At 39.5% G+C, this 27,253-nt stretch overlaps 1 protein-coding gene across 5 annotated transcripts in view; it reads right to left on the bottom strand.

Moving 5' to 3' along the window:
• The window catches only part of NEK1 (NIMA related kinase 1), a 79,565-nt gene that overhangs the window by 12,439 nt on the left and 39,873 nt on the right, over positions 1-27,253 (bottom strand). For all 5 annotated transcript variants that reach the window (XM_090036214.1, XM_090036218.1, XM_090036216.1 and 2 more), the window contains 13 exons: positions 26,929-27,031; positions 20,974-21,057; positions 20,370-20,453; positions 17,494-17,571; positions 15,175-15,270; positions 11,962-12,135; positions 7,117-7,182; positions 6,799-7,027; positions 4,215-4,367; positions 2,818-2,991; positions 1,718-1,841; positions 1,381-1,484; positions 128-345 (listed from right to left, as the gene is read on the bottom strand). In XM_090036214.1, coding sequence (XP_089892340.1) covers positions 128-345; positions 1,381-1,484; positions 1,718-1,841; positions 2,818-2,991; positions 4,215-4,367; positions 6,799-7,027; positions 7,117-7,182; positions 11,962-12,135; positions 15,175-15,270; positions 17,494-17,571; positions 20,370-20,453; positions 20,974-21,057; positions 26,929-27,031 — 1,687 coding nt within the window. The remainder of the gene's footprint in view (positions 1-127; positions 346-1,380; positions 1,485-1,717; positions 1,842-2,817; positions 2,992-4,214; positions 4,368-6,798; positions 7,028-7,116; positions 7,183-11,961; positions 12,136-15,174; positions 15,271-17,493; positions 17,572-20,369; positions 20,454-20,973; positions 21,058-26,928; positions 27,032-27,253) is intronic.

Raw genomic sequence — 27,253 nt, 5'->3', positions numbered from 1 at the left:
ATAAGATACATATCTTATTTGGGGTCCTGTGGTATGTGAGAAAATACATGATGTAGAGGTTCTCGTACAGACAAGCCCCAAGATAACAACATTAGTTTATCAATAAAAATAAGCTTTAGGTACTTGCCTTTGGATTGTTTGCATCAAATAAGCCAGTAGAAAGCCCAATCAACAATGAACTTTTCCCTTTACTTTTGGCTGGTGATACAGAGCGTGACCGAGGTGGAAACGACTCATCCAGTGAAGACTGAGCTGACAAAATTGGTGAGGCTGTTGGTCTGGTGTGGGGCTGTGCCACCCTCTGGAAAAAGGGTTCAGGTTGCATAGAGTGATCAAGACAAGTTTCTGGCATGATAAGAGAAATAATGTTATAGATCTATGTAGATTTAAAGAAACCCTCCAGTCCTCTAAGCCTTCAGGGCTCCCCAAGGACTCAAAACTTTCCAGACCCATGTGGAGCCAGGTGAGCTGAACAGCTGCACACCCAATCTGTGCATGTGGGGCTGGGGTGGGGCAGTGCGTGGCCCAGTCTAAGGGCTGACCCTGGGCTCTGGCCTGGTGACCGTCCTCGTGCAACTTATTTGGGTCAAAGCCGATGGTAGACAGGGTTCCATTCCTATAGCCCAATTTTACTAAAAAACACATACCAGCTAATTACCATACTGTGGATTCACTTATTTTGACTGTTTTAATACAGGTGGTCAAAAATATTGGTTAGGAAACAACTCCAGCTTATTACTCTCTTTATGCATCAAAATGCTATAAAAGGAGATACAAAATAGTATTCACTTGCAAAGTTTTCCTCTATTAATATTCAACTTTTGAAATGTGTAAGTTTAGCAATTTTTGCGTATACTGGATAATAATTTTGTGGATGGTTTCCACTGTACCTCAAAATGAATGTCTGGTAGAGTGGACTGTACCAGGGCTCGAAAATGGGCCCCAGTGAAGTCCTGATCGGCAGCCTGGGAACCACATGGGGCTCAAATGGTACTACTGCCAATCAGCTGATCAGCAGCCACCATTCAAGCCCAGGTGCAGTAAGGATCCAACCAATGATTAGCTGATCAGCAGCTGGCTCTGACCCAGGCCGGGGGGGAAGCACTTTACTGAAAGAGGCAGTGTGCTATTAGATAAAATCACCAAAACCCTCCTGTTGAAGCATGAAATTAATACAGACATTGGGTGAGCTTGGCCCAACTAACGCAATGCCTTTTCTGGGTGTGCACTGGGCTCAGCGTGGGGGTGCACCAAGTTTACAATAAAGCACTTTTTTTTGGTTGGGGGGGTTTATGCCTGTAAGCAGCCTATAGGAAAAAGGAATTACTATCAGTGCTACTAATTAAATAAATAAATAAAAAGTAAGATATACTGACTGACCTAATGAAGATTCATCCTGTGGCTGAACTTTATCTACCATTTCTCTCTCTGAAGCTGTATCATCACTGCCATTTCCTTGCTGACAGGCAGAATCATTCTGTGGCCTGTAACAGGACACCACAGTCAGAAAAAGAAACCACATCAAACTAATTAACATGTGCATCTACTGAAAAATTAACCACCCATCAAAATTAATCATAATAAGACAAAGACAAACAGGGGAGCCAAAACCAAACATAATATTTAAGTAAACTATCTAGTTATCAGTGAAAAAATAGTTACTGATTCTAATGCTACTACAGGCAGTACTAAAGAAAAAAAGAAAAAAAATAATTACCCATTCTCCTTCACTTCTTTTTCTTTAATCCACACATCACTAACAGTGATGGGAAATTCTTTACTTTTGTGCTTTTTATTTCCTTCTATTTCTTCCAGCAACTCTGTTTCCAAATCATCAGGCTCTAAATTCAATAAAATCACAAGTGAAGAGTATCAAGTAAAGGCCATTCCTTGGGAAAAAAGAGAGAAGCTTCAAGAAAAGTTCTCTCATCTTAAAATAGTTACATTTACATCCTTGGAGTTTTAAAAACTGGATGTAGCAAAGAAAGATGAGTGTGACCCTGAGGTATGTGGCACTGCAGACCTGTCTGCGGCACCACATGCTGCATATTCACATGTTCTCTGCAAGGTAGCACTACAGGGTTTTTTTTGACCCTGAGAGATTCTGGGGTCAAAAAATACCCATGTGAAGAAAGTAGGGCAGTGCCTGCAGGGGCAGTGTGTGACATTCAAAACCAGAGCCTGGCCGTCCAGAGCCACACTACAGTGGCTGGCTAGGCTCCAAGTGACAGGATCGCTCCAGCTGCAGCTCCCCGAGGCTCCCAGGACTCAGGTGAGGCTGCCGGGCCCAGCATGGTTGCTGGCTCCAGCCTCCCTTGCCCCACCCATGATAACTTATGTGCCAGAGCATGTGTGCCACAGGTATTCCCAGGGACAAGTAGCAGCAGCACAAGTTATGCTGCTGCTTCTTGTCCCCAGGGAAACAAATCTCTACGCTCGTGTGGATGCAGTCTCTGGGTTTAATAGAAGGACATTATGATGGCAGCTCTGCCTCCTTATAGAACCCACTGTTCATTCTCACAGCCACAAAGAGCACTGGTTTCCTGAAAACTCAGCAGCACCAATGTTCCCCATTCAGAAGTGGAAAATATGCAGATGTCTCTTCAGTGAAAAAGCTTGGCATCACCTTGTTCCACGGACAGTCACACAACATAACAAATCAAACAGAGTTTTGACATTTAACATATTCCAATTGTAACCTATAAACGATATATTAATCATATCAAAATTCTGGCAAATTCTTCTTTTTAAAAAGGAACCAAGAGTTACACTACTATTAATTCCTTAATCTTAACTAGTATCAATGAAAACTCATACCATCCAGCACAGCAGGCAGGGATGAAATCTGGGTAGTTCCAGATGTCTGCGATTCCTCAGGTACTGTCCTTTCAGACTCGGTGACAACAACTAGTTCTGAAGATTTATCTTCAATAGGAGAAGCAGTTTGCTCTTTTACTGTTAAAGATTGATAAGTTTCCTCTTCAGATATTTCTACAGTTTCAAAACACAAAAGTTACTGTATAGTTTTAAAAAAAAAACACCTCAGAGAGTTATACCTGGTTTGGCACAAGTTTCAATCTGGTAAACAGCAAATTGTAAAACCAATAAATTAAGCTAAGTCTCCATACACAGGCAAGCACTAACACTAATACAGGGGAAACCACCACATTTAACACCCTTTTTTAAGCAAAAAGATGCATTTACTCTGTTGTAACACAATTAACTCATTATACTGGCTATAACTGAAGCAGTTGTCTAGTAACTTTTAAGTTTCTTTGTTTAGGACAATAACCAGATAGTGTGCACAGTATGTTGCTGGATTTCAAATTTCACCAAGAATTCTTCTATTTTTACCTATAAGAGTATAACTGTTTGATGCATGAAAGGTTGCACATATGCCTGATTTAAAACAAAAAATAAAACAGAGTTGACACAACTGCAAACTGACTCAAGCTTATTTAGACTATTTAAGATATGACTGTTACGCTTACTCAGCTAAGTAATACTGCTGATATTTTGATAAGGGTAAACCCAATAACACTGCAAGAGACTGAGTTGAAAATATTAAGTTTTTTGCTTTAGACATTTATCACTGTGATACAGAAAAATACCATTTACAAGATACCAGTGCATTTAATTTTAAAGCATAAAATTACACCTGTAATAAAACATTCAAGCGCAACAACATGGATGTAAGTTTTGTTAGGACATCACAGTGAAGGGTCTCAGATTCTCAGAAGAGGAAAAGAAAAATATTAACAGTTGACATGCCAAATCCCTAATATTGTCTATGTTCCAACCTCAAAAGCAGTAAGATACAAAAGCAAGAGTGAAACACCTGTTTCACCCCATTGGAAACAGGTCAAAAACAAGCAGGAATGGAAGACTTAAGAAAAGTTGATATCAAGAAGTGATAGAACAGTTAAATAACTTAAATCGAAGGTTAAAACAGTGTACGGGGATTCTTGTTTTAAAACACTGATTTCTACTTCTTTGTCCTTTACTGGAAAACTATTCTACTTTGTCAAATTTCTAATCCCTCATTAACTGGAGACAAGAAAGTTTTGCCCAACTAAAAATATTCCTTCAGAAACAAGTTGAGGCAAAACGTGGTGTACTGTATAAGGAAAAATGTTTCTCTAATTCCAAAATATCAGTCTATGAAAAGTTATTTTGCAGCCTTGCAGTTCAGAAAACCACCGATTCTTGCTTACCATTTGTGATACTTATTTCCTCCATTACATCAGTCTGAAGCTGTAGCTCTGCTTCTCCCAGTACTTTCAAAACTGAATCTGTAGGACTTTTGCCCCAATGCTTCCGGTGGTGCTCACCAATATCTAGTTTAATTACCTCCCCCACAGTGCACTCTGATGGGAAACATGAAAAATAATTATGTTTAACATTTACTTTGTTCATATTCTGACAAAACAAAGATGAAGAGAAATCATACAAGCTGTATATACTACCTTTTTGTTTTTTTCACCATTACAACACAATAAATGACAAAAGGTATTCCCTCATCCCTGCAGCAAATCCAACAACCTAAAGAATTTCACTCCAGGGCCTTAGTTTTAGTAGTTCCCACTGTAATTTCCTGTCTTCAATAGCAAGAGCCACTGTGAAAAAAAAGTTCAGGAGAACAAGCTGTTTTGTCAACAGCTGAAGTACTGCATATCAACCACAGAGAAAACAGTGGTTTCATTCTCACTGCTTGTATTGGTCTTGATTTCATACCAACTAGAAACTTAGTGTCCCTAGCAACCTACCTCATGAGAAAAATGGGGTTAATGCAAATATTTCCTGTCCTTCTAACTTCCTTTGCTGTCCATATTTGCTAATTCTGGCCAGATGGATGTGCAGGCATGTGGAGTTAGTGGCACTGAAAACTTCTTTGCGATGCCACAAACCGCACGCTTGGAATGTTAAAATGTGCTCTGTGCTGCAAGTTTGCAGCACAGGGGCAAAATTGTCAGCCAGAAAATCCTGGTAGCAAAAAACAAAACAAACAAAAAAACGCTGTGAAAAAGTGGTGTGGAGCAAGCCACAGGAGTGCATGCCAGCAGACACAGAGGCTTGGTCCTCTAGAGCAGGGGCTTTCAACCTTTGTAAATAAGTATACCCGCAGCATCACCCTTTTTAATAAGTGTTCCCCCGAGGGAGGGTGACCAGCCAGATGCGGAGCGGGGGCGGGGCAACAAGGTTCCCTCTAAGATGCGTGCACACGCAGCCAAGCACAACTAAAAAAAAGTGTGGCTGCACACAGCTTTTTCAAAGCCATGTTGGACCAAGGCGGTGTGCTCACGGACTGCTGCTCCTTAGAGAGAACACTGGGTGGCAAGTGGCAGCAGTGTGGTGTCTGTGTGGCCCTGCTCTCATGCCACCCAGGCCCTGCTCTTGTGAGACAGTGCTGCAGGGTGGCAGCACTCTGTCCTCATGTATACTCTGGTACCTTTCAAAGTACCCACGGTTTGCAACCTGTGCTCTAGAGAGATGTTTTGGATGCTCTGGCTCTGCTAGCCAGGAGCGTCTCCCCTCCTTTATTCTGCCCCAGCTTCTCCAGCAAACCTGGAGCTGGGAGAAGTGAAGAGAGGGCAGTTTGCCTCAAGCGGGGCATTTTGCCCTGCACCAAAGCACATATGCAAGGGCAGCAAAAAGTAATGGTGCAAAATCTATGCTGTTACTATTTTTGCCACTGCAAGTGCACGCCTCTGCATGTGGAGATGTGCCCTTAGGCCGTTGGTACACATTAACTGGTTAATCACATCTTAAGTGTTAATCACTGATTAAGCTGTTACCCAGGCACATATTAATGCAATTAATGGCGTGATAAAAAAGGAGTAAGCACAAAGTTTATACATAAAATGTGTAATAACTCTGTGGCTTGTTCTTATCACACCATTAACTTAACATGTGGCTAGGCTATGGCTCCCAGAAGTGGACTGCACCCCCAAAACTGGGAGCTCCATCAGGTGACAGATTCCAGCCTCAGGAATGCTTGGTGGGATCCCCAATCATTTTTCACAAAAAAGCACTTAAAAGGGTTAATTTCAGTGCTAAAAGCATTTTGTAAGTTCAGGAAATTTAACTCTGCTCAGCAGATTCTTTTTGTTTCCTATGGAATTAACATCTCATTTTAAAACTGCTTTAGATTTTAGCAACACACCAGCCACACTGATTCTCTCTTTTTCAGCAAGGACATTTAATCCCTGTTAAAAGTGAAAAAGAATAAGGGAAATTATTAAAGTGTTATTTTAAGCTTCAAATGCCATATGTGCTTTTCCTTTTTGCAAATGCAGCTATGTTTGCAGTGGGAGTATATCCAAATAACTTTATAGAGCCTTAACCTAAATTAACCTCTTCACAGCTGACTTGCTAGGAATATTCAATCATGTGATTTGTATATTAATTCCAAAAATAGAACATAACCACCTACAATTTTTTAAAAAGCACAGACAAAAAAGCAGTGTTAACTACAAAGACAGTGTTTACTGCTGTTTAGACTAGCAGCCAGCAACCTTTCAGGAGCAGCAGATTGCTAATGGAGCTAGATCCAAAGGCTCAAAGCCACCACTTCTGACCCAGCCACTGATGATTTCCCCCCTGCCCACCCCCTACCAGTGCCAACCTGATGCCAAATTGTTGCCCATGTACTATCTTTGCCAGCCATAGGCCATAAATTGCCAGTTCCTAGCTTAGATAATGAAGAGTTATAATTATAGAGCACTTCTTGTTCTGACACTATGCATCGCAGATTGGTACAATGATGACTAAACCTTTCAAACAAGAAAGTGTGCTTACTCTCTGTCCCAGACAATGTTTCTTCCATTGTTAGTTCTGCTAGAGGAACCACTAACTCAGCTGCCTCTGGTTTCCATTTCTTGCGATCCCCCGGATATTTTACTTCATGCTGTTCCTTACTATCTTCAGTCACCTCTGTTGCACAGATGTCTTGAGGCTCTTTTTTGACTTTTGCATCCTCCTGGGCTTTAAGATTTTGATTCAGCCTTCTCAGTATTTCTCGCTTATTCTAAGAAAGGGCCAAAAACATGCCACAAACTTGATACTCAGAAGGGAAAGGAATTGACCAGTGAACAGAAATTTGAAAATTTAACCTACTTGGATGGCATTATCAGGCCTTTTTATTTCTTCAGAGGTTTCTGGGACAGAAGCTGCATTTTCATCCTTTAAGTCCAGGGGGCACAAAATACAACACAGGATAACAGGTCAGAAAAATATACTCAGAGTGTTAAGAACCCGTACTGGGAGAAGAAAGAATTAACCTTTCTAACATCTTTCCATTTACAACAGTACAATGAATATTTTAAGCTTTTGAACAAATGTTTGTATCATTCACTAAATAGAAACTGACAGTTAAAAAAAAAAAAAAATCAATAGATTAAGCAAATGAAAAAAAAAGGTTCAGAACACGAATTGTGTGATAGGAAAGTTAAAGTTGGGACTGTTCTACAGATCAGGCATCCTAGTCTGAAGTTAGGAATAGGTTCTCTCCTGAAAAACGAGAGAAAAGTACAAGGACAGACTTAAGGTATTTCCTAGGCAAAATGAAAAAAGGGGGGTAAATCTAAGAATGTCACTGGAAATGAAAGGAGGAAATAGAGAACAATGAGCTTTAAGTAAATCATATGAATAACAGAAACAGCAGTTTCTTGATATTCCAGCACAAACAAATCAACAGCATCAGAAGATTTACCATCAAAAAGAAAGATGGAAGGGATCGCAGGTGATTTAGTTCAGTGTTAAAGGATTATCTGTGTGTAAATCATCCCATTCAAGTGTTTGTCTAGCCTGCTCTTTGAGATTTTAAGGATGGAAATCCCACAACCTCTCTAGATAACATGTTCCAATTTCTAATCACCCTCTTAGTGAGAAAGTTCTTCCTAATATTGAACCTAAATTCTCCTGGAATTTGAGACCATTGCTCCTACCTCTGCTATTTGTGACTGAAGCATCTCCATTCTCTATATAACCACTCTTCAGGTATTTGAAGACTTATCAAATGGCCTCTCAGTCTTCTCTTCTCCAAACTAAATAATCCTAGTTCTTTCAGGCTTTCCTCATAAAACACATTTACCAGCCCTCTAATAATCTTTGTTAATCTCTGTTGAACTCCCTCCAATCTGTCCACATCCTTGTTGAAGTGTGGGCCCCAAACTGGACACAAAACACTCCAGGTGAGGCCTCATCAGTGCTGACTAGAATGGAAGAATCATTTCCTCATTTGCAAGTGATATTCCTACTATTGCCCACCCACCTTTTTCTTTCCCCAAAGAAAAGCTAACTTGCCTCATATTCATCTTAACATCCAGGTATTTTTCTGCAGTACTATAGCCTAGCCAGTCATTCCTCAGTCTGTATTTGTGCATGCAACTGTTCCCTCCAAAGTGTAGGACTTTGCATTTGCCCTTGTTTAATTTCATTCGTATGATTTTTGGACCATTTCTCCAGTTTATCAAAGTCATGCTGGATCCCAACTCATCCCCCTGTAGAATGGCAGCAACTCCACCAAGCTTGGTGACACCATGCAAGATCACCAATGACGCTAAAAACTTTGGGGCAGAGTGTCCACACCTGAGGATAGGCTGATGATCCAAGCTGACTTGGATAGGCTTAGAAAGTGGGCGGATATAAACCTGATGATGTTCAATACCAAAAAATGCAAGGTACTCCACCTTGGGGTGGGGGCGGGGGGGGGGAACCCACAGCATGTTTACAGGCTCAGCAGTGCTATGCTTGCTAGCAGCGCAGCCAAAAGAGACTTGGGAGTCATGACTGACCATGAACATAAGCCACCAATGTGATGTCGCAGCTGGTAAAGTGAACAAAATTCTGGCTTGCATCCATAGAAATTTACCTGCTTCAGGTAAATCTGAGCATGTCAACCTCCTGTTGTACTTGGCCTTGGTGAGGCCGCAGCTGGAGTACTGCATCCAATTCTGGGCTCCACAACTCAAGAAGGATGTGGGGAAGCTTGAGAGAGTCCAGTGGAGAACCACACACATGATCAGAGGGCAGGAAAACAGGCCTTATGATGAGAAGCTGAGAGCTATGAGACTCTTCAGCCTGGAAAAGAGCAGGCTCAAGGGGGACCTGGTGGTAGCCTATAAGTATATAAGGGGTGTAACATAAGGGTCTGGGGGAATGTCTGTTCACCAGAGCACCCCAAGGGATGACAAGGACCAATGGTCACAAACTCCTCCAAAACCATTTGAGGCTGGACATAAGGAAAAACATCTTTACCGTCCGAGCCCCCAAGACCTGGAATAGACTCCCTCCAGAGGTGGTGCAGGGACCTATTCTGGACTCTTAAGAAACGTTTGGATGCTTATCTTGCTGGGATCCTTTGACCCTAGCTGACTTCCTCCCCTGAGGCAGGGGGCTGGACTTGATCTGTCGAGGTCCCTTCTAGCCCTAATGTCTATGAAATCTGTGAAGATGAGGAAAGGTGGAGCCACAATTATGCCAAAAAGGCAAAATGTTCATTTCAGGCACTGTACAGACCCTGCCAATAGTTATTTCCTAGTTGTGTCTGCACATACATTTAGGTGAAGGCAGTATTGAAATCACACTTGTATTTAACACCCTTATTATTTAAATTTAATTTTCTAGATCTAAAAATACTATTTTTAGGGACTATTTGAATTTTGCATAAAATCTTCATTTGGAATGTAATTTTGCTTAAGAAAATATTTGAAACAAATTATTTTTTAAAAATGTCCTTGAAATATTTCAGATTTTAAATCAGGTCCCTACAGCAAATGAAATAAATCCTTAAAAAAATAAAAAAAAATGCAAGAGAAGATAGTGCATGAAATACCTACATACATCTCAGGGATGGGACAGCTTTAAAAAAAACCAAACTAACCATCCCATGAGAATTGTTCCCATCTGCTATAATTTGAAGACAAGGAGCTGCCAAGCCTGCTTTCTCTGACCTACCGGTTTCACTCAAAACATATAGACACCCAACACATTTCACTCCAAGGAGCAAAATTGAGGTGTAGATGCAGAGTTATGCAATTAGGGGTAATGAAAGGACATAGTTGTGAAAAATTATATACATGCTTGAGAAGAGTACATCCAACATGGACTGGAGAGGTTCTAGGATTTTTAATCCAAGTTTTTCAGTTGTATTATTCAGAAGTACTTACAAGTACATAAACACTTGAAAGATCTAGTGTGTGCAGCCACAGGGAAAGGCAACTACTAATGAGTAGAATTAGCTGCCACTGATATGAAAGAGAAAGTTCTTCAATTTGTACACCACCTAAAAGCATGATTTACTAGAATACAAGAAGGTGAGCAGGTCATTAGATAATACAGCTCGGTATAAAGATATTTTTCAGAACTTAAGGTAATTATTTTAACTAGATGGTATTAACTACTGCTGATTAATATTTTGATCAGCGATTCGAGTACCCAGCATTAATGTATGAAGGTATTTGATCCTACATACTTAGAGTTGAAAGAGGTTGAAGGAAATAAACAACTGAAACACTTTTTCAGAGGAAAAATGAGTTCTGTCAAGAGCTGTTAATAAGCATGACAAAGATTTGGAGTTAATACAAAAACAGAAATAAAAAAAATAAAAAAAATCAGGTTTTTTCATATTTTTCAGGATCAAATGTGCTATAGCATAAGACTAATCTACTGAAGGGGAACAACACAACACTGATTAATTTGATGGCCTTGCAAATAGGACATTTTTTGGCACCATGAGAGTCACTAAAATGAATCCACAGTGATAATTTACATATATGTTTCAGCCCTTCCAGCAGCTATTCAACATCATTTTCATTCAGGAAGAATATATGTTCATCTTCAACATCACAAATCAGCAAAGATGATACCATGGGAACTGAAAAAGGTATAGATTTGGAACTTGCAAAAAACATTACAGTTTTCAATGAAGCATAAATCAAATAATTCAAAGAAATGATTGAAGGCCATTATCTTGCACAGATTTTTGTAAAAAGTTTGAATTGAAAGATTCACTACTAGATGCTGATGGTAAAGAAACCAAGGCAAAAAGTCACAGCAAGATTTAAAAGCGCAACTAATATTCATGCAAGATAATTTGCTGCATGTAAGGGGAGAAAATATATTCCTATAAAAAGTTACATTATGTGCCTGAAAAAAAAAAAAAAACCTACAGAAAAGTGTGTTCAAATAAATTCAGATATTACTGTAAATTCCAATTTTGTAAATACTTCTTCATATGCTTAACTTCTGCTACTACAAGCAGTCCCATTTAATATCAGTTTGACCCGCTTGCAGTGTTACAGTCAAAGGTATAACCACTTGCAGGATTAAATATCCCGCAAACACAGAATGATGTGTTCGCACTGTTTCCAAAAACACATACAATAGCAAGAACATCCCATACAGTCATCCTCAGAAATATTTAGTACAGTATTCAAAAACTCATTAAGTAGTAACATAAAATACAGCCCTATAGTTCAAAAATCTATAAATTAAACTAACAGTACTTCAACACTGAAAAGAGCTTTCCCTTGCATGTCTACAAAAGCAATTCTTCTGTCCTGCTCAGCACTGATGAGGCTTGATTACTGCTGTCCAAGTTTGCACACCATATTTCAAGAAAGATGTAATCAAATTAGAAAATTTCTGCCCACCAGAGAAAACATCATATGAGAGAAGGCTGGAAGATCTAAGATTATTTTCATGTTTGAAAGTTTTTAAGACCAGGTTTGACAAACACTTGGATAAAATGATCCACCTTCAGTAAGGGGTTGGACTATATGACCTGTTGAGATCTCTCCCAGCCCATTTTTCCCCCTGAGGTATCCAGTTCTAATTAAAAACATACAATGTTTCAAAATACCAAAAGTTCTTGAATGAATACATATTCTTCAAATCTCACAAATTGGTAGATTTGTCTCCTGTTTCTTCATTGATTTTAAATGTTGGTGGAGTACCTACCGCACCCACTTCCTTCAATGCAGAAGTCATGGAGATGATGGGTGAACTGGGCTTAAGTGGAGGCTGTGGTTTGACAGAAGGTACTTCAGGTTCATGCTGACCAGACACAGGACTAGCTCCTGGTGCTGCCACATGGAAAGCCATATTAGAATTCTTTACCCCTTTGGCTGCTAACTGTGGAAAAACAGAACAAAACCATGCTACAGTAATACAAACCAACAAGCGAAATACATCAGAGTCCTGTTACATTCATAAGCCTTCTTATATTTGTGTTGTTACCAGTTTAAATAAATCCTTGAATCAGTAGGTATATTATGAATTTTGCTTTCAAAAGAAGTAATCTTAAATGACAAACAATTTTCCTTGGAAGGCTGGTTTTGAGAGAACACCTCATGGTAGTATCAGAATGTCACAGCTGTGATGGTCAAGGATGCATCTCTCATTTATTAGCAACCTGATAATTTCTTATATGTTATTTTTGTTTACATACACACTTCTTTGTTTCATCTGCTAACGAGCTCTTCTACACCTGCCTTTTTTCCCCCCTCAGAGACATGAGGAATGGTACAGTGGTACCCAGAAACTCATCTGTCTCTTCCCAAACATGCACGTGATCCAATAAAAGACATCACCAACAAAAAAAACTGCTCTCTTGCATTTTGGAAGATCAGCACCTTACATTAAAAACTCAACTCATGTAAGAGTACCTGTGCGTGGTACTTATAGAATACCACGTGGGCCAAGTGAACCAGGGGTGCCCAACTTGTGGCTCATGTGCCACAAGTGTCACACAGCTGCTGTGTGTGGCATATGAGCCCTGGGCACCCAGTGAACAGGAGGCAGTAGAATAGAGACAGGTAGTCAAGCAGCCAGTAGATCAGAGGAGGGGCAGGTCAATGTTGCAGTAAGTGGTGTCAGGTGTCACTACCAAGAGCCAGGTTTACCCTTCCCTGGCCCTCAGGGAATTCAAGTCTTCAGATCCTCATTCACCATAGAAAACTGTAGCTGTTGCAGGACCAGGGAAGAGTTACCTGGCTCTTGGTAATGACAGCTCCTCTTGCAGCAGTGTCTTGCTCCTGCTCTGCATGGCTGGAGGTTTGAGTCTCCCTGCCTACATTCCAAACACTTGGACACAAACCCGTATCAGGTGTACCTTAGGCAGCATAGGTTACAGCAGCACTTGTGGGGGACAACTTAATTTGTGGCACACCTGGCAAGAAGGTTAGTCACCTCTGATCTAATTTAACCAAACCTAAGAAGCTATTACTACGGTGGAAGAAATAAAGAAATTTATGCATGTAAGCATAAATTGTGGTCACATAATTAAAAGGAAGTAAGAGACATAGGGAAAGCTTGCTGAACTGATGTGAAGACAGCTAGACCCATGGACTGTAGAAAATATCAAAGCAACAGCAAAATAAACTAGTGAGCTAGTGATTTACAGTAAAATCTACTGACAAAATAGGTGATGTCAGAGGATAAGGGCTCAACATGATCTCAATTTTTGATAGTTAAAAAAACACTTCAGCAATCCCTTTAAAAGGAAGAGCATTAAAGATTCTATGCACACTTTAAAGTCTTGGAAGGGGAGAAGCAAAATGACATCTGAAAGCATATCTACTTATTGATAGGGAAACACAGGACAGCAATTATTCATAGAATCATAGAATCAATGGGTCGGAAGGGACCTAGACAGATCGTCTAGTCCGACCCCCTGCCATGGCCAGGAAGGAGCACTGAGGGTGGGAGGGGTCATAAGACCCCAGCCAGGGGCCTATCCAGGCTCCTCTTGAAGATTTCCAGGGAAGGTGAGAGCACCACCTCTCTGGGAAGCCTATTCCAGGCTCTGGCCACCCTTACAGTGAAGTAGTTCTTCCTAAAATCTAACCTAAACCTATCCTCCCTCAGCTTGTGGCCATTGTTCCTGGTGACTCCAAGCGGGGCCCTGGTGAACAGACTTTCCCCAAGTCCCTGCTGCTCTCCCCTGATAAAGTTGTAGGCAGCCACAAGATCCCCCCTCAGTCTCTTGCGGAGACTGAAGAGATTCAGGTCCCTCAGCCTCTCCTCATAGGGCTGGCCACGGAGCCCCCCCACCATACGAGTGGCCCTCCTCTGGACCCTCTCCACATCCTTCTTGAAGTGTGGCGCCCAGAACTGGACACAGTACTCCAGCTGCGGCCTGACCAGCGCCGCATAGAGGGGGAGCAAGACCTCTCTGGACCTGTTAGTGATGCCCCTGTTGATTCATGACAGGGTGCAGTTGGCTCCGCCTATTGCTTCGTCGCATTGGCGATTCATATTCATCCTGGAGGCAATCCTGACTCCAAGATCCCTCTCTGCCTCTGTGCTGCTGAGAGGGTCAGCCCCTAACCTATAACCATAAAACTGTTATTGGTACCTTCCCACCCTTGAATTCTTACCCAAGATCTTTCTTTCAGCATCCACAGGTAAAAAGGAACAGCTATCTTAAGTATCATTTTATGTACACCTGCTTTTGTAAATCACATGCTTTCAATATTTAATTTTGTTTAAATACAGAATGGCAGTGCCACCAAGTGAAACAAAGTAGCACCATAGCCTGGCAAATACTGACAGCAATAATAATTTACATAACTTCTAGCTAGTCCTGTAGTTCATTGCATCAGTAGAAACTAGCTGAAATGCATCCTTCTAATTATTACTTGTTTATTCATTAAATAATTTATGAGTTGAGCACACACTTATCAAATGACAAGCTGATAAGTACCACAAAAAGGGACAAGTAATTTCACACACAATTTCATCCTGATTAAAAGGATTGTCAGCTGTATGCTATTTCCTATTTACTGGCCTCATAATACCTTCCTTTTAAAGCAGCGATATTACATATTCGACTTTGCACTCCAGAGAGTTTATGAGCAAAAGAAACAGTTATGCACATTTCAGTAAGTTAGAGACCATCACCAAATACTTCAAGGTTAAATCAATGATTTTTCACATTTGATATATACTTTAAACTCAGACCAAAATTTTCATGCCTGGGTGACTGATGTAAATCTTCTGAATAAGAGTAGCCTGGCTCTCCCAGAGTCTCATTTTTGTACAAAAGCTAAGCTACAGTAAACTAGACTTGAAAATCTTATTTTAATTTTTTAGACACTGAATTCTTTGGCTGGGAGATGAAAAGTCAAGTAGTGATCATTCCACATAGAACTATGCTATAAAACATCTTACATGTTCCTCCCAAGCTCTCTTCTCTCTTTCATATGCTTCTTTTCTCTTTCGCTCTAACTGTTCTTTCAGAACTGCAGCTCTTGCATTCGCTTGGGCCTACAAATAAGAAACCAGCAGACTTTAAACTAGCATTACAACCAATAGCTTCCCAACTTCATTCCATGGACCACTTAAAAAAACCAAAACAAACAAAAAAAACCCTCACATACTGCCTCGCTTCCTAAAATCCAAATCCTACATTTTTTAAATTCTCAAAAAGAGCTCCGTTTTGACCAGCATGAGAAAGGGTTTTTCAGGCCACAGGAGAGCCATGACCAGATGTGATAACTAATGTCACACTTGAAATAAGTAAATTCTTTCTGATGTTGCCTAAGCTAATTTCTAAAGAACTTTAAACAAATCAACGGCTTATTCTGTCCTCAAGTCATTTTCCTGGGTGATACTAAAGGAATTAAAAATTTAATTGTGCATTTCATCCAAACAAAATACAAATTAAAAAAAAAAAATCATTGGACTAATGCAGTTTTAGAACAAAAACTTCAACCACACACACACACACGTAAAATGAAGTTTGTTTTGTAGAAAATATCATCAAATTATGTAAGTTGAACATTAGAGAGTTTCTGTAAATAAAAGAGATATCAAATCAGTTACATTAAGAAACATAAAAACCGTGTGTGTGTGTGTGTGTGTGTGTGCAGATCCTACTTATACACAATTCCCTCATCTATATACACGTGCATTTATTAACAGACTCATCTTGTATCCAAATTTAACATTTAAACATATGCACACAAGCACACATTTAAATGTTAAAATTTGTTAGTTGATAAACCCAATCTGTTAATAAGCACACAAAAAACATTTTCTCTCCTTTAAGTAAACTTAATTAAGCATAACATACTAATGTTTGTTTTTACATTATATTTCTTTCTATCAACTGAAGTGGCCAGTTGTACCTTGTATAAATACAGGCATACCTTGTTTTATTGCTCTTTGCAGATATTGCGTTGTTTACAAATTGAATGTTTGTGGCAACCCTGCATCGAGCAAGTCCTATCGGCACCATTTTTCCAACAGCATTTGCTCACTTCGCATTTTTTAGCAATAAAGTATTTTTTAATTAAGGTATGTACATTTTTTTTTAAGACATAATGCTATTGCACACTTAATAGACTACAGTATAGTGTAAACATAACTTTTATATGCACTGGGAAACCAAAAAATTTGTGTGACTCACTTTATTGCAATATTTGCTTTATTGCAGTGGTCTGGAACCAAACTCGCAATATCTCCGAGGTATGCCTGTATGTGCAGTACAGTTACATTGTTGCTTCACAGGCTGCTGTTGCAACAGAATTCAGAACACTCTATAGGTTGTGTGTCTATATACTGTTGAAGAACACAGATCTAGAAACTTTCTTTATTAGAGAAGCATAACTTTGAAATTAAGGCATAAATCAGCATTTAAAGCAGTGCGTTTGTCAGGTCTGAAAAAACACGGTGAAAACATTGCAATATTTTGCAGGTGCTCTTTTCCTGCCCTTAGTTAATATAAAACTAACAAAAATAAATGAAGTAGTCATGGTGCACTCTTTCTCCTTCCTTTCCCCCATCAACTCCAATCCATCTTGCTTATACCAAATGGTCTTCAGGGCCAAGACAAACATGAGAAAAAAAAGTCAGTCAAAATGAATTTCATTTTAAATATATCATAACATGACTAGAATGGGTTTTAGTATTTAAGTGATAGATAACTTTAACAGCTTTGACATTGCAGTATAATATAAAGCGTTTATGGCTCCATCTTCTGCAAACAGCATCAAATAATGTCTGTATTGAAAGAATGAATTTGAATGATTCATTTCAGCTGAGATTACTTAGTCTGAGAACTATTCACTGTGCATATTTGTAGGAAATACATATTTTGATACTGGAAAATATGTACCAATATTTAGTGTATTGCCTATATTTACTTATGGAAGTATCAAAAACACTGCAATGAAACAACTACTGCAGATGGAAAATGAATAATTTTAAAATAAGGCCACTATATGCCTTTAGCCCAGCAAGGTGTACAGACATTTGCTCTCACAGGAGAAACTCTCCCGGGATATATTCCCAGGTTATTTTTTTCTTGGAGTGGCCATTTTTTGTTCTGGAAGAAAAAGCATGAACATCTCTACACTCATGGTTTTTCTTGAGAGCAGTGACTGTCCCAGGAGAAACTGAATGCCTGTTCATGGCCCAAATCAGTTCAGATAAGAGAATATTAAATACACGTTTTTTAAAGAATTTACTGTAACGTTTTTCAATTACCTTCAGTGCTTCGATTTTCTTGAGTCTCAATTCTGCTTCTTCACTTGCTTCTTGTCCGTCAGAACTGCCAGAATCATTCTACAAAAGAGTTCCTTGAAGAGTGAGCAAATCAATGTTGGCAGACAGGTTCATCAGATGAAGGCCAGAAAGAATCATTGTCTTTGTGATTGAACTAAAGAGCATCTTAGATTTATTTGTTTGTATGATCACCAAACAACTTCAAGGTAAACAGACTATTCCAACTTTTCTCTGAGCCTAATCTGCATATACAGTGAACAGTTCCAAACAGGGGATTTTACCATACCTTCAACTCTCTTATGAAATATGAACTTTCACTTATACCCAGAAAAACTTTTACAATCTTTTCTCCAAAGCCTGATGAAGTGTGTTGTGCCTGAAAGCTTGCAATTAAAGACTTTTTTTTTTTTTTGCAGAAGCCTAGTTGGTCTAATAAAAGATATCACCTCTACCACGAGTCCTGATAACTGATAGATCCTGATAACTTGTAGGATTTAGAATTTGCCCCAAAGAGCTCTAAAAGTAAATCATTCTTGATCTCTCATTCAAGTGCCCTCAGCACACTCATGCCTGGGACAGATGAACAAGTGCTAGACCAATAAAAAAAAAAAGTGAGAGAAAGAGCCCTAAAGAGCCCTAATAGAATGGCTCCTTACTGACTGAGAAAGAGGGATGACAACCAAGCTAAAGGCCTCTTTAATTGAGACTTTAACCCATCCTTATGACCTTTGGGAAAATGTAGCTGTCTTTTTATTTTTAGCAAAGGAAACAGATTGGAGGAACATCTGAACAAGAAAGCAAAGCTATCTTGTTTCTTGTACTCAGAGTAAGAAATACAGACACCCTGAGGGAAAATGTTACTCTCCAAGGTAGGCAAGGCACCACATATCCACATTTAGTGCTAGAGATCAGAGGCACAGTGTTTAGAGCCTGGCTTCTTAATCTCTAGTTCCACCGTCTGGAGAGCCTGGTGAAAATGTGGTGGGGCTACTCGTGGCAGTGTAGCTCCTATAAAATACCACAATGTTGCACCTCCAAAGTCAGGTGAGTACAGGGTGTCTCAAAACCCTAACCCCCACTGCATTGTGAGTACACCTTGGTTGGACAGAGGCTAAAAATCATCACCATGACAGAAATGTGCCCTCACCGAGGCAACAGGGAGTCAGCAGTACTTCTTATATGTTGCTCTCTGGCAGAAGCTACAATCATCAAGACACAGAACATCTGTTTGGCCTTTGGATTCTGTCTCAATGGTCTAAAAGAGGGGACGGTAGGTCTTGGGCAGCCTCTACAACTCCTTACTCTTGCCTAGGTGTACACATTGAAGGTCTTGGTGTGATGGTTGTAGGACTCTGTATAGGCGAATTCATCAGGTACCTGATTAGACCTCTTACATGTGCACCACAATCCAGAGCAGTATTTCCCAACCTTTTGGTTCCGATGGTGGCGGCACACTTACTGGGCCTCTCCCATCCCGCGGCACACCAGACAAACACAAAGCGGCAGTGGGGGGTGTGGGGAGGAGGATGGTGAGCGGCCAGGTGCAGATCGGGGGAGGGGGAAGGGGGGGCAGAGGGGGCAAACATGGCACAGATGCAAAAAAAAAAAAGTCACTGGCTGGAGCCATGCCCCACCTCCATCTGCCTGTCCATCACAGCAGCAAGTGGGGGGCGTGGCTCTAGTCAGCAAAGGGCATGTAACCCAAAATTCTGCAGCACACCAGTTGGGAAATGCTGATCCAGAGGATTAATGGTTGCCTATTGGAGCCAAGCAGTAAAATAGAAGGGTTTAGAGCACCGAGCACTTCCTGATCTTCCCTTTCCTGATCTTTTACTACTGACAGATGAAAGGAAGCAAGACTTGTCCTACACGCTCTTACAGCATTGCCTATGGTATATTCAGTAAAAAGGAGGATAAGAATAGGAAGGGGAAGTAAGATTGTGCTGACAGGCATTGGTTATTAAGGTTCTATTATGCGAGTTACAACTGGCTGGCACCTTCCAGAATCTGGTATAACCACTCAAGAGAGCACATCTAAATGAAGGAAGTATCCTAATGCATGTTCCCCAGAGATGAGATTAACAAATATAAAAGGTAGGATTGAAAGCTCAAACTGCACAACCTAAACTTTGCATTGGCAGTTTCTTTTACAATACAATTCTTTTCTAGAGTGATATATATTTTGAAGGAATAAGCCCCCAATTCCAAACAGACAACAGCCAGCAAAAGCAAAAAGGTGCACATCACTACTGGATAGTTTTTATACTTGTATAATTAACACTTTCCAATCAAAAAAATATATGCACCAGAACTATAAGATAAAGTATATTTCTATCTCAATATAATATAAATCTTTAATAAAGAAAAGACACCTCTTGAAAGTCCCCAGAGACTGGGCTGCAAACATTTAATGTAAGAAAGTTCTGCCCCAGCCCACAATTAAAATCGCTTTAAACTGCTTTTATCTATTGATGACACTTTTAAAGACTTATAGTGTATAAGAACACAATATAAAAAATGCGAATATACCGAGGAGGACAGTGAAGTACTGATAATTTAGTGGGGGAAAGTCTGTTAGTTCAGAATTCATGCTACCTTTCTTTTTCTTTTCGTTTGCACGTTTCTATTTTTCTAAAATAGGAAAGTTCTTGTACTCACGCTGCTCCAGAGCTAAATTTATTTTTGTTTATATCTTATGAAAAAGAAATAATTTTCTATAGAGGCTGAACATAGGAAATGCACCCTAACAGTACTCTATAAGCAATTATATATCTACCAGAAGAATTTTTAATTAGCCATATCAGGGAAAATCTTTCACTGACAACTCCTGAAAGCTTTGGTGTTATTTTTCAACCAACCTTTTCTCCACGAAGTTTTGCTTTAATTTGTTGACGTTCGTTGAAGTTTTGAAGCCTAATCTGCCTTAATCTTGCCAAATACTCCTAGAAAACAAAGGAAGCAAGTCTCAAATTAGAAGGATACCAGCATATTATGTGTACAAAAAAAAAAATAAAAAAAATCAAAAAATGAAATAAAGAAAAAAATACCGCTAACTTATTATTTATTTCTAAAAGAAATTCTATATTTTTTCTTTAATAGAATTAAAAAAACCGAAGTTTAGGTTCCTTAATACTAAATTACCATAACATTGGTAGAATTAAGGGAACTAGTAGATATATGTAATACAACGGGGTTAGGGTAACAGAGTTGTAATTTTTTTTATGATGGTGTGCATTCTGTTTAACAAGGAAATGTAAATTAATATTTTAAGATAAAACTCTTTTGGTAGGTATTTTGTACAATTATTAAATACCAAAATCTAGGATTGGATCCAATATCCCTGGGGAATCTATGAAGCCCTTTTTTGAGTTTTACATACAAACCATGCAGGAAAACAAGGAAGAGTCAAAGTCAAGTGATGCTATTTGTATGATGAAGGTGGCAAACATGCGGCAAGCATACCTCTTCCTCCTTGTTTCTGGACTTCCTTCCTCTCGCAGAATTGGACCTGCCTCCATAGATAGCTGCCACGTTTTGCAGTGTGCCCTGTTCACCATTTAATGTATCAAATTTAAGAATGGCTGGGGCTATAACATTTTCTATCTTATCCAATAACAACTGGATTAAAAGTTCCTATCTGAAACACGGATGACTTGCAGCTCTTACAAAAACTTCACTGACAAATCTTTTGTTTACAAGAAACATTTTACTGTAATATTTAAAATGGTTGAGTAATTAAAGAGAAAGCTCAAGAACATTCTAATAAAGATTTTTCTCATTTAAACTGAACTTCTTTTGGTCTCCCAGTGAATCTAGTCTTTCATATTTTAGACTGCAAATTCTGGGTGACTGAGTACTTTTTTTTTAATTTAACATATAACTGTAGCACATAGTTGGTGTTCCAATTAACGCCAATGCATTTTTTAACAAGTTTATAATACATAATTATTTTAACTGTTATAAACATAAAATATGAGATGCTAATATTTCAGTGAGTACTTGTTACACTATTAACAAAACTGCTCTAAAATACTTATCACAGTATTATTGCATTACACTGATGTACACTGCAAAGTGAACACTAAAGCCATGTTTTGCTGTCCCGCACATCAAAATGTTTTCATGCAAAATTAATATTAAAAATAACAAACACTTCTAGGTTTAGTTTACTAAAGCACTGACTCCAATTAAAATGTTTGTTTTCATATTTGCAAACACAATGATAGAAAAAGGATAACAATCTGCTTTTTACACTGATTCTACTAGAATTAACAAAAGCTAAATTAAATACATTGTGATACTTTAAATGAGAAAGGAGTCAAAATTGTGTAAAAGGGAGCCAGATGTTTTGAAGAGTAAATGTGACCAATATTATAGTTAAATGGCCTGGCTGGCACAGACATATCTCCAATGAACATACAACTTCAACTTCAACTTCGGAGAACTTAACAATCTTGTTTATAAGTTAAATTAATAGATCTTCAACAGATCAAGACCCAGCAGAGTAATACTTTATTCAGACAGTACCAAAGTTGGACAAGTTTTGAGAGAAGGTGTTTAAGAACAGTTGAATTTAAATTAAAAAACCCCACCAACTAAAATCATGAAAGTTTATAAAAATATTAAGACTCAACCTCATTCTCCCTCTACCAAAACATACACACTATTAAAAGCTAATGTTTGTCAAAGCTACTTTGATTTCTACAACTTAAAAATGAACATTATAATTCTTATTGGAAAGGGCAGACAATTTATTGTACAGTATTCCATTTTTCTAAACAAAAATTTAAAATAAAATGGAAGCATCTGTAAAGAAATGTTCTGGAGTGGGACATTAGTAGAAGGAATCAAACATGGCCCCTCTGAATCTAGAAGATTAAGAAGAGTAAATAGAAAATTCAGTTAAAAGAAACTTTTTAGTTTAAATAAATATGGTGTAAATGTGACACTTTTAAAGAAAGAATGTAAATTAAGATGGTAAATAATGTGCATTAAGTCCTACACTTACTGCTCACAAGTATTTTAAATAAAAATTAATACTTAACAGTGTATTTTTGCTGAAATTAAAGAAGTCAAATCACAGAACTAGTAGAACTGAGTAAGGAACAAGAACTTGCTGAAGAGTTAAAAGCAGCTTTTGACAAAAGCAGCCTCTTCTGCAAGGGCAGAGAATACTTCCTGTATTTCATCGATGTCAAAGATATAGCCCGTGGGCCAAATTTGGCCAGTGGAACGTTAGCACTTAGCAACTGGTGCTGCCTGTGGGTCTTCGAGTTGACCTACAGGCAGTATGTGGGGTGCACTGGATGGCCTCGGCTCACCACGTGCAGCACCTCCTCCAGCTCACATCCTGGAGAGACAGAATGGCTGCTACATGTGACATGGCCCTGGAGTGGCCAGAACAAGACTGTGCTGCACAGGGCAACCACTCAATGATGTGCTAGACCCAAGATCCAGGGCTAGTCTGTGGGTCCAATCCAGTTGAAAACTGAAAAAAAATTAAGAAAGAATGCTACCTTCCCCTAATCTATGAACAAATCTAGATGCAAAAAAGTTGCAATTTACTAGTTCAAAAATCATGAAGGACCTGGTAGCCAGGAACAATTAGTTCTAATTTCCTCATAATAGATAACATTTCATTTGTTTAATATATCAGCTTTAAGTGATAAAAAAGTTTAGAAGTATTTTCATCTACGTAGCACATTTTAAGGTAGTTTTATTTATTTATTCATTTTGAATACTGCTTTTGTGCATTAATTAAATATTGATCTATATGTAAAATGAACCTTGGCACAAATAATTGGTGAAAAACAGATAAACTATTATTTTTCTACTAAAATACATGTAAAAACTAAAAATCCAGTTACATGTATAAAGCATGAAACTGTTTGACAAGTATGCATGAATATGATGTATGCCCTGTATCACAAGAAATCAAATTTAAATGTAAGGGCTGATTTATCAGTCTTAATGGTTACTGACAAATCATAATTCACCTCTTTGAGAGAGAGAGAGAAAAAAAAGTAGCATGAAACAAGATTAAAAATTGATGACTGAAATCAAGGTTTCCTATTTTCTAATTTAAATCACTTTTACACTGTTAATCTACCTCATGCATAAGTCTTCACTAGTTGAGCTAAATAACCCAGCTCTATTCCTTCAAGGTAAGTAATCAACTTGTAAATCTGTAAGGTCCAGCCATAAGTGCCAAAGAGAACTCCACACTCTAACTGAGTTAGATGCACCTATGGACAGAAATTTAGAGGTCTAAACTGCAGAGGCTCAAACATTTTGAATTCCCATATATGTCAACTTGCAATGCAATTTTCTCTGGGTAATAATACTTGACTGTAGGGATTGGGTCTAAAATCTGAGTGGGCAACTATTTTGGCCAGAAGGCCACTTAAGAAGTTTAAGTGAGTTGTCACAGGCCAGGTCTTCAGCCCCGTCCCCCCACCACTCCCCCCCCAAAAAAGCCTTCCCTAAGTGGCCCCCACATGAGGCTAGGCAGCTGGAATGGGGCTGTGGCTGAGTGGGGAGCTGTATCTGGAAGTGGGATGGGCAGGCAGGACCAGAGCTGGGATTGGGATTGCCAGGTGGTAACGGTATGGGGATAGGACCCAGGACAGAGCTGCAATCTACAGCAGGGCCAGGAACAGTAGCTGGAAAGAGCCACCACTAGGGCTGCCAGGGAACAGAGTCCAGGGCAGTGGGACCACCCAGGCTGCCTGCTACAACTGGGTTGGGTAGGGCCAAGGGACCTGCTGTAGGCCAGACGAAATACCTTGGTCAGCAGGATCTGGCCTGTGGGCTGTATTTTGCCCTTTCTGGGTCTAAAAGTCTAGCAGATTTAGGGAGTTATACACATAAATGATTACAACACTATAATATGTTGGGGATAAGGAGATGACTTGCCATTTAGGAGTATGAATCAGGTGCTCCATTATAACTTTAGTCTATTCACTCTTATCCCAAGGTAAGCAACACCTTAACCATGAATGAAATGGAGATAAACTTTCCACTAAATGAAAGCATTCATGTTAGCAAAGCAATCTCCTATTTCAAGAGATTTTGTTTGAAAGGTGACAACTTACATTTTAAGATACACGCACTGAATAAAGCTTGTCAGGATTCTTAGATGCTTGAATGTGGGGGTGCAGATTTTTCACATATGATTACTGGAAATGAAATTAGCCCTACAGAAGAAGGTGGTCACTCCACAGTGCTCTATAAGTACATATACCTAATTAATAGGATCCAGTTTCAATACTCTTGTCAACCTAACAACTATAACCAATTCCAGCACGCCCAAAAGTTAACATTATTCATAGATTCCTAGAGTCAGAAGGGACCTCAGTGGGCCATCTAGTCCGACCTGCTGCTCCTGGCAGGCAGGGAAACACCAACCCTGGGGTTATGTGATCCCAGCCAGGTGGCCATTGTTCCTTGTCAGGGGGTGGCCTGGTGAACAGATCGTCACCTATTTCATGTTGCTCTCCCCTTATGAATTTGTATGGTCCCCTCTCAGCCTTCTCTTGGAGAAGCTGAAGAGGTTAAGGTCCCTTAGCCTTTCCCTGTAGGGCGGGGTAGATAAAATGCAGCCCGTGGGGCCCTAAAGGTTTAGAGAATTAATATTTATCTGCCCCTGGCTCCTTGTCATGCAGCCCTCAATGGCTTGCCAAACCTCAGTAAGCGGCCCTCCGCCTGAAATAATTGCCCGTCCCTGTTTAGAGGCCTGAAGGGAAGGCCCTACATCAGGCAAGTGGCTCTTCTTTGAACCCTCTCCAGGTTGTTCGCATCCCGCTTGAACTGCAGTGTCCAGAACTGGACACAGTACTTCAGCTGTGGTCTGATCCGTGCCGCATAGAGAGGAAGAATCACTTCCCTGGACCTGTTTATGAAGCACCTACAGATGCACGACAAGGTGTGATTGGCTCTACCAACTAATTCATCACATTGGCGACTCATGTTCATCCTGGAGTCAACAGCACTTCCAAGATCTTTTTCTGCCTCAGTGGAGCTGAGAAGGGTCGCCCCCCAGCCCGTAGGTATGATGGCAGTTCTTCCTCCCTAGATGCAGCACCTTGCACTTGTCCTTATTGAATTGCATCCTGTTGCTCTCTGCCCACTTCCCCAGCCTGTCTAGGTCAGCCTGGATCTGGTTCCTCCTCTCCAGAGTGTTAGCTGCACCCCATAATTTTGTGTCATCCGTGAATTTGGACAGGGCACTTCCCACCCCTTCATCCAGATCACTGATGAAGACGTTGAACAGCACCAGCCCCAGAACTGAGCCCTGAGGGACTCTACTGCCCACATCTTTCCAGGTTGACACCGACTTATCCACTACCACCCTCTGAGTGTGACCCTTGAGTCAATTTGCTACCCAGTCTACCGTGAAATGATCTGTGTATTGTTGTACCATGTACTATATATTGTTGTAACTGGATCACCTGGTTAAGGGTGTTTTTGTGGTATGGATGAATCTTAAAGAAAACAACAAAACAGTTCAACTGAACAATTAAAATCCTATGTATTCTAATATAATAAAAGCCTAAGTCTATCTATCTGTAACGTTTTATTCGCACTCTGATTGGCTGCCAAGACAACCAATCGCAATGCTGACAGAAATGAGTGCTCTGAGAGTGTTCCAGGAAGGAAGCAGTGGCAGCAGCAGGGATGGAGCAGGGTGGAGAACGAGGACAGAAGGGCAAGCTCCTCCTCCCTCTGATGCAGTTCTCCAAAGTGGTGATGGCACAGGGTGGTGGGTGGTGGCACTGTCTGCACACCCCCGCCCCAACATTCCCGACAAGCAATTGACTAGCATAAGAATTATTTCATTAAAATGTACTATGGTGAAAGGGCTTCCTAAGAATATTAAACATATAATTAATAGGATAGCTGGACAGGAAAAAAAGGTGTATACTTTCAACCTTCAAAGAAGATTTAAAAACCAAAACAAAATGCAAAAAACTGGAGGGAAAAAAAAAACTTTGACAATGGGAGTTAAAACGTATGTTTAGAGCATAGCCAGTACAGTTTATCAGTGTTTTGTAAAGCATGGAAGTGTAGGATGAGGTACAGTAGTTTGACAAACATCACAACTGCAAGCTAGCAAGCAATGCACAGGGAGCTCTTATGATTAAATAGGTATGGATCAATGGACATACTTTTCAATTTGGTTCTAAAATTTATAACTTCAGCATCTATTAACATGCAGCCTTTTTATTAGATTATCATAAAAATAAAATACCTTTGTAAATTTTTCATGCTACCAATACAACTGAATCAAAGGAGGTTAAAAATAAAAAAAGCATTTTTCTCACTTTGTCATAGTCTATTAATATTAAAATAAGTATAGCTAGTGTATGCTAAAAAAAGTTTACAATTGTAAAAGAAATACAAAGACAATTTCCATACCATGTGTCCTTCAGCACGAGCTTTGTTTTGCATAGCTTCCCTCTTTCGTTGCCAGAATTCCTCAACTTGTTTTGCTCTTTCTGCAGCTACCCATCCTTTTTGCCTGAGTAATTGCAAGATATAGCAAGTTGAAAGTTTCAAAATGAGACATTCAAAATAAGTGTACTGACACAAAGAACTAGCACACAAAGAAAGGCAACACTTAGGACCGTTCAGCCTGGAGAAGACTCGGAGGGGATTTGGTGGCAGCCTATAAGTATATCGGGGCATACATCAGGGCTTGGGGGAACATCTATTCACCAAGGAAAAGACAAGAAATCATGGG

The sequence above is a fragment of the Crocodylus siamensis genome, chromosome 2 (genome assembly GCF_052110815.1).
Source record: "Crocodylus siamensis isolate JL-2025a chromosome 2, ASM5211081v1, whole genome shotgun sequence".
In the NCBI taxonomy this organism is placed as follows: Eukaryota; Metazoa; Chordata; order Crocodylia; family Crocodylidae; genus Crocodylus; species Crocodylus siamensis.
The sequence above is the reverse complement of the archived record's forward strand: the minus strand, read 5'-3'. Positions and strand labels throughout refer to the sequence as shown.